The 7,500-nt window shown below is 50.2% G+C and overlaps 1 protein-coding gene across 1 annotated transcript in view; it reads right to left on the bottom strand.

The window, feature by feature from the left end:
- The window catches only part of LOC124037477 (anoctamin-3-like), a 176,051-nt gene that overhangs the window by 51,663 nt on the left and 116,888 nt on the right, over window positions 1-7,500 (bottom strand). The window contains 3 exon segments of the mRNA XM_046352214.1: window positions 481-517; window positions 1,471-1,635; window positions 5,990-6,130. Coding sequence (XP_046208170.1) covers window positions 481-517; window positions 1,471-1,635; window positions 5,990-6,130 — 343 coding nt within the window.

Genomic DNA, 7,500 nt, shown 5'->3' with positions numbered 1-7,500 from the left:
GACACACACAGAGTGAGAAAGACAGAGAGAAAGAGAGACACAGAGAGACAGAGAGAGAGAGAGACACAGAGAGACAGAGAGAGAGAGACACACAGAGAGACAGAGAGAGAGACACACAGAGAGAGAGAGAGAGAGAGAGAGAGAGAGAGAGAGACACACACACAGAGTGAGAAAGACAGAGAGAGAGACAAAGAGAGAGAGAGAGAGAGACAAAGAGAGAGAGAGAGAGAGACGAGAAATAGAGAAGGACAGAGAGAGAGAGAGACGAGAAATAGAGAAGGACAGAGAGAGAGAGAGAGAGAAGAGAAATAGAGAAGGACAGAGAGAGAGAGAGAGAGAGAGAGACAGAGAGACAGAGAGAGAGAGACAGAGAGAGAGAGACAGAGACAGAGAGAGTTGTTGACATGGACCTCTGAAGCGTAAGATACTGAAGCAACAAGATGTGCATCTTCAGAGGGATCTTGAGGGGGTAATAATTACCTAAATTTGTGAGCAGATAGGCCACCTTTTCATATACCTGATGAAAGAAATACAGTAACACTTGACAAATAGCCTGACTAAATACAAGCCAGTTGTGAGACATAAAGATGATATGTATTAACGTAATCAATGAGGCAATAAGCGTCGCAAAATAAGCATCTTGTACAGTGAATAATAAGAAAGTTTGTATTTTATAAAATACATGTTTATGTAATATAAAATATTACCGTGAATCATCTATGTAACACATGTTGGACTTAAAATACTGTCTGAGCGTATCAGATGGCTTGGCTTGGTTTGGCCACACCCACCACATTCACAGACGTGGTGATCATGAAGTTAAAATCTGATTGTGGATCAGTTATACAACGTTATTCCGTATGACTGTGTATATCCAGTGGGCTGGTTTGGACATGATCAAGTCTCCAATGACACCCTGTCCCCGAGTGGCGCAGCGGTCTAAGAGGCACTGCGTCTCAGTGCTTGAGGCTGTCACTACAGACACCCTGGTTCGATTCCAAGGCTGCATCACATCCGGCCGTCATTGGGAGTCCCGTAGGGCGGCGCACAATTGGCCCAGTGTCGTCCGGGTTTGGCCGGGGTAGGCCGTCATTGTAAATAAGAATTTGTTCGTAACTGACTTGCCCAGTTAAATAAAGGTTACTTTAAAATATATAGTATACTACTTTTGAACGGTAGTATATATAGTATACTACTTTTGATCAGGGCCCATAGGGAAGGCAATAGGGTGCCATAAAGTTTTTATTTTCTATTCCATTCCATTCCATTCCATCTATGGATTCTATTCCATTCCATTCTATCTATGGATTCTATTCCATTCCATTCTATCTATGGATTCTATTCCATTCCATTCTATCTATGGATTCTATTCCATTCCATTCTATCTATGGATTCTATTCCATTCCATTCTATCTATGGATTCTATTCCATTCCATTCTATTTCATGGTTTAGTTTGGCCAGACACCCACCACATTGAGAGACATGATGATTATGAAGTTGATACAGACTCCGGTGCCAGAGGTGGCAAACTGCCAGTTCTTCTTTACAAACTCCCAGTCGAATGATGCGAACTTCTCCATGGCAATCAGTCGGAACACCACCACAGCAAACACTGCAGTCAGCACCAGAGACATCTGGGGAGTGAACACACACATACACAGATAGAGAGTGGCGGAGGAGAGAGAGAGTGGCGGAGGAGAGAGAGAGTGGCGGAGGAGATAGAGAGTGGCGGAGGAGATAGAGAGTGGCGGAGGAGAGAGAGAGTGGCGGAGGAGATAGAGAGTGGCGGAGGAGAGAGAGAGTGGCGGAGGAGGAGAGAGAGAGTGGCGGAGGAGATAGAGAGTGGCGGAGGAGAGAGAGGAGTGGCGGAGGAGAGAGAGAGTGGCGGAGGAGATAGAGAGGGAGGAGGAGAGGCGGGAGATAGAGAGTGGCGGAGGAGAGAGAGAGTGGCGGAGGAGAGAGAGTGGCGGAGGAGAGAGAGAGTGGCGGAGGAGAGAGAGAGTGGCGGAGGAGAGAGAGAGTGGCGGAGGAGAGAGAGAGTGGCGGAGGAGATAGAGAGTGGCGGAGGAGAGAGAGAGTGGCGGAGGAGATAGAGAGTGGCGGAGGAGAGAGAGAGTGGCGGAGGAGAGAGAGAGTGGCGGGAGGAGAGAGAGAGTGGCGGAGGAGAGAGAGAGTGGCGGAGGAGAGAGAGAGAGTGGCGGAGGAGAGAGAGAGTGGCGGAGAGAGAGAGAGAGAGTGGCGGAGGAGAGAGAGAGTGGCGGAGGAGAGAGAGAGTGGCGGAGGAGAGAGAGAGAGAGAGACCGACAGAGAGACCGACAGAAAGAGACCGACAGAAAGAGAGAGAGAGAGAGAGAGAGAGGCGAAGGAGATAGAGAGTGGCGGAGGAGAGAGAGAGTGGCGGAGGAGATAGAGAGTGGCGGAGGAGATAGAGAGTGGCGGAGGAGAGAGAGAGTGGCGGAGGAGATAGAGAGTGGCGGAAGAGAGAGAGAGTGGCGGAGGAGATAGAGAGTGGCGGAGGAGATAGAGAGTGGCGGAGGAGATAGAGAGTGGCGGAGGGAGGAGAGAGAGAGTGGCGGAGGAGAGAGAGAGTGGCGGAGGAGGAGAGAGAGAGTGGCGGAGGAGAGAGAGAGAGTGGCGGAGGGAGAGGAGAGAGAGTGGCGGAGGAGATAGAGAGTGGCGGAGGAGATAGAGAGTGGCGGAGGAGGAGAGAGAGTGGCGGAGGAGAGGAAGAGGAGAGAGAGTGGCGGAGGAGGAGGAGATAGAGAGTGGCGGAGGAGATAGAGAGTGGCGGAGGAGATAGAGAGTGGCGGAGGAGAGAGAGAGTGGCGGAGGGAGAGAGTGGCGGAGAGAGAGTGGCGGAGGAGAGAGAGAGTGGCGGAGGAGAGAGAGAGTGGCGGAGGAGGAGAGAGAGGAGAGACCGAGGAGAGAGACCGACAGAAAGAGACCGACAGAAAGAGAGAGAGAGAGAGAGAGAGAGGCGAAGGAGATAGAGAGTGGCGGAGGAGAGAGAGAGTGGCGGAGGAGATAGAGAGTGGCGGAGGAGATAGAGAGTGGCGGAGGAGATAGAGAGTGGGGGAGGAGAGAGAGAGTGGCGGAGGAGATAGAGAGTGGCGGAGGAGATAGAGAGTGGCGGAGGAGAGAGAGAGTGGCGGAGGAGAGAGTGGCGGAGGAGATAGAGAGTGGCGGAGGAGATAGAGAGTGGCGGAGGAGATAGAGAGTGGCGGAGGAGATAGAGAGTGGCGGAGGAGATAGAGAGTGGCGGAGGAGAGAGAGAGTGGCGGAGGAGAGAGAGAGTGGCGGAGGAGAGAGAGAGTGGCGGAGGAGAGAGAGAGTGGCGGAGGAGAGAGAGAGAGAGAGACCGACAGAGAGACCGACAGAAAGAGACCGACAGAGAGAGAGAGAGAGAGAGAGAGAGGCGGAGGAGATAGAGAGTGGCGGAGGAGAGAGAGAGAGTGGCGGAGGAGATAGAGAGTGGCGGGAGGAGATAGAGAGATGGCGGAGGAGAGAGAGAGAGAGAGAGTGGCGGAGGAGAGAGAGAGTGGCGGAGGAGAGAGAGAGTGGCGGAGGAGATAGAGAGTGGCGGAGGAGATAGTGGCGGAGGAGAGAGAGAGTGGTGGAGAGAGAGAGAGAGTGGCGGAGGAGAGAGAGAGTGGCGGAGGAGAGAGAGAGTGGCGGAGGAGAGAGAGAGAGAGAGAGTGGCGGAGGAGATAGAGAGTGGCGGAGGAGATAGAGAGTGGCGGGAGGAGATAGAGAGTGGCGGAGGAGATAGAGAGTGGCGGAGGAGATGGCGGAGAGAGAGAGTGGCGGAGGGAGGAGATAGAGAGTGGCGGAGGAGAGAGAGAGTGGCGGAGGAGATAGAGAGTGGCGGAGGAGATAGAGAGTGGCGGAGGAGAGAGAGAGTGGCGGAGGAGATAGAGAGAGTGGCGGAGGAGAGAGAGAGTGGCGGAGGAGATAGAGAGTGGCGGAGGAGATAGAGAGTGGCGGAGGAGAGAGAGAGTGGCGGAGGAGAGAGAGTGGTGGAGGAGAGAGAGAGTGGCGGAGGAGATAGAGAGTGGTGGAGGAGATAGAGAGTGGCGGAGGAGAGAGAGAGTGGCGGAGGAGATAGAGAGGGCGTGGCGGAGGAGAGAGAGAGTGGCGGAGGAGATAGAGAGTGGTGGAGGAGAGAGAGAGTGGCGGAGGAGATAGAGAGTGGTGGAGGAGATAGAGAGTGGCGGAGGAGATAGAGAGTGGCGGAGGAGAGAGAGAGTGGCAGAGAGAGAGAGAGTGGCGGAGGAGAGAGAGAGTGGCGGAGGAGAGAGAGTGGCGGAGGAGATAGAGAGTGGCGGAGGAGAGAGAGAGTGGCAGAGGAGAGAGAGAGTGGCGGAGGAGATAGAGAGTGGCGGAGGAGAGAGAGAGTGGCGGAGGAGATAGAGAGTGGTGGAGGAGAGAGAGAGTGGCGGAGGAGATAGAGAGTGAGAGTGGAGGAGATAGAGAGTGGCGGAGGAGATAGAGAGTGGCGGAGGAGAGAGAGAGTGGCGGAGGAGAGAGAGAGTGGTGGAGGAGAGAGAGAGTGGCGGAGGAGAGAGAGAGTGGTGGAGGAGATAGAGAGTGGCGGAGGAGATAGAGAGTGGCGGAGGAGAGAGAGAGTGGAGGAGAGAGAGAGTGGCGGAGGAGAGAGAGAGAGTGGCGGAGGAGAGAGAGTGGCGGAGAGAGAGAGAGTGGCGGAGGAGATAGAGAGTGGCGGAGAGAGAGAGAGAGTGGCAGAGAGAGAGAGAGTGGCGGAGGAGATAGAGAGTGGCGGAGGAGAGAGAGAGTGGCGGAGGAGAGAGAGAGTGGCGGAGAGATAGAGAGTGAGTGGAGGAGAGAGAGAGTGGCGGAGGAGAGAGAGAGTGGCGGAGGAGAGAGAGAGTGGCGGAGGAGGGAGAGAGTGGCGGAGGAGGGAGAGAGTGGCGGAGGAGAGAGAGAGAGACCGACAGAGAGACCGACAGAAAGAGACCGACAGAAAGAGAGAGAGAGAGAGAGAGAGAGGCAGAGAGAGAGACCGACAGAGAGAGACCGACAGAAAGAGTCCGACAGAAAGAGAGAGAGAGAGAGAGAGGCAGAGAAAGAGAGAGAGGCAGAGAGAGAGAGAGGCAGAGAGAGACAGCGAGAGAAAGAGGCAGAGAGAGGCAGAGAGAGAGACAGACAGAGAGAAAGAGAGAGTAAATATATCTGTCATCATTACAGTATCTTCTGAGGATGCATGTTATGAGGCTAGCAGTATTTTAAGCAATAAGGCCTGAGAATGTGTGATATATGGCCAATATACCACGGCTAAGGACTGTTCTTAGGCAACACAGAGTGCCTGGACACAGCCCTTAGCCGTGGTATATTGGCCATATATATCACAAACCCCCAAGGTGCCTTATTGCTATTATAAACTGGTTACCAATGTAATTAGAGCAGTAAACAAGTGTTTTAACGTCATACTGTTGCGTCAAATGCTGTTTCAGCCAATCAGCATCCAGGACCCAAACTACCTGGTTTATATAATGGGTCTAGTCTGGGATTGTGTGTTTACGATGCTTATTGGTCATATTGGTAAACAATGAATCATCGTTACGTGTCTCGGTCTCTAGACACTTCCTATTGTTGATGAGTGATGAGGATCATTGAGAAAACTATCCCCAACAACAGCCACTATTTCCAGTTGGTTGTATTTGGTTGTATTTCTGGCTCCTATCCACCAGGGGGTGGTAGTAGGCTGCTAGAAGCTCGTTACCGTATTACATGTATTACACATTGAAAAGGTAGTACACAAGTAAACAGCATTCCAGGATTGGGGTCAGTTACATTTAAATTATATTCAATTTAGAAAATAAACCAAAATTCCAAATCCAATTTTCTTCATTGCTTTTCAATTAGAGCATTTAAGTTTACTTTCAGAATTGACTGAATTGAAATGGAATCGACCCACTGAGCACAGATCCACAGTATAGCCTGATGACTCATGTGATGACATGTTATTACCATGAAGAAGATGCCAGACACAGAGACCATGAGTCTGCTGAGTTTATCAGTGAAGGGCTGGAAGGGCTCCGGCTTGCCAGAGATAGGGTTTACTCTCTCTACTCGGGAGTACTTGGCTTCGAACTGGGGCCGCAGATTCTCCTGGGACAAACACACATACACTCCAGTATATCATACCAATAACTCTGATATTTCTGACTGGTCCAATCATAGATACCCCTGACCCAGTCAATACTAGGACCGTATCCTAACTACAGTACGTGCTCATGACATATATGGATCAACCAGACATTGCTGACTGAGTAATGTCTGAATACCAGTGTTCATACAGTACCAGTCAACAGATTGGACACACCCTAGTCATTCCAGGGGCTTACATTATTTTGACTATTTTCTACATGGTAGAATAATAGTGAAGACATCAAAACTATGAAATAACACATATGGACTCATTTAGTAACCAAAAAAGTGTTAAAACAAATCAAAATACATTATATATTTTGAGATTCTTCAAAGTAGCCACCTGCTTTGATGACAGCTTTGTACACTCTTGGCATTCTCTCAACCAGCTTCATGAGGTAGTCACCTGGAATGCATTTCAATTAACAGGTGTGCTTTGTTAAAAGTTCATTTGTGGAATTTCTTTCCTTCTTAATGCATTTGAGCCCATCAGTAGTGTTGTGACATGGTAGGGGGGTTATACAGAAGATATCCCTATTTGGTAAAAGACCAAGTCCATATTATGTCAAGAATGGCTCAAATAAGCGAAGAGAAATGGCAGTTCATCATTACTTTAAGACATGAAGGTCCATCAATACGGAAAATGTCAAGAACTTTGAAAGTGCAGTCGCAAAAACCATCAAGCACTATGATGAAACTGGCTCTCATGAGGACCGCCACAAGAAAGGAAGACCCAGAGTTACCTCTGCTGCAGAGGATAAGTTAATTAGAGTTACCAGCCTCAGAAATTGCAACCCAAATAAATGCTTCACAGAGTTCAAGTAACAGACACATCTCAACATAAACTGTTCAGAGGAGACTGTGTGAATCAGACATTCATGGTCGAAGTGCTGCAAAGAAACCACTACTAAAGGACACCAATAAGAAGAAGAGACTTGCTCGGGCCAAGAAACACGAGCAATGGACATTAGACCGGTGGAAATCTGTCATTTGGTTTGATGAGTCCAAATTTCAAATTTCTGGTTCCAACTGCCGTGTCTTTGTGAGATGCTGAGTAGGTGAACGGATGATTTCCGTATGTGAGGTTCCCACCGTAAAGCATGGAGGAGGAGGTGTGATGGTGTGGGGGTGCTTTGCTGGGGACACTGTCAGTAATGTATTTAGAATTCAAGGCACACTTAACCAGCGTGGCTACCACAGCATTCTGCAGCGATACGCCATCCCATCTGGTTTGCTCTTAGTGGGACTATCATTTGTTTTCAACAGGACAATGACCCAACCCACCTCCAGACTGTGGAAAGGCTATTTGACCAAGAAGGAGAGTGATGGAG

This window comes from Oncorhynchus gorbuscha, linkage group LG06 (genome assembly GCF_021184085.1).
Source record: "Oncorhynchus gorbuscha isolate QuinsamMale2020 ecotype Even-year linkage group LG06, OgorEven_v1.0, whole genome shotgun sequence".
In the NCBI taxonomy this organism is placed as follows: Eukaryota; Metazoa; Chordata; class Actinopteri; order Salmoniformes; family Salmonidae; genus Oncorhynchus; species Oncorhynchus gorbuscha.
This window is presented reverse-complemented; position numbering and strand designations above follow the sequence as displayed.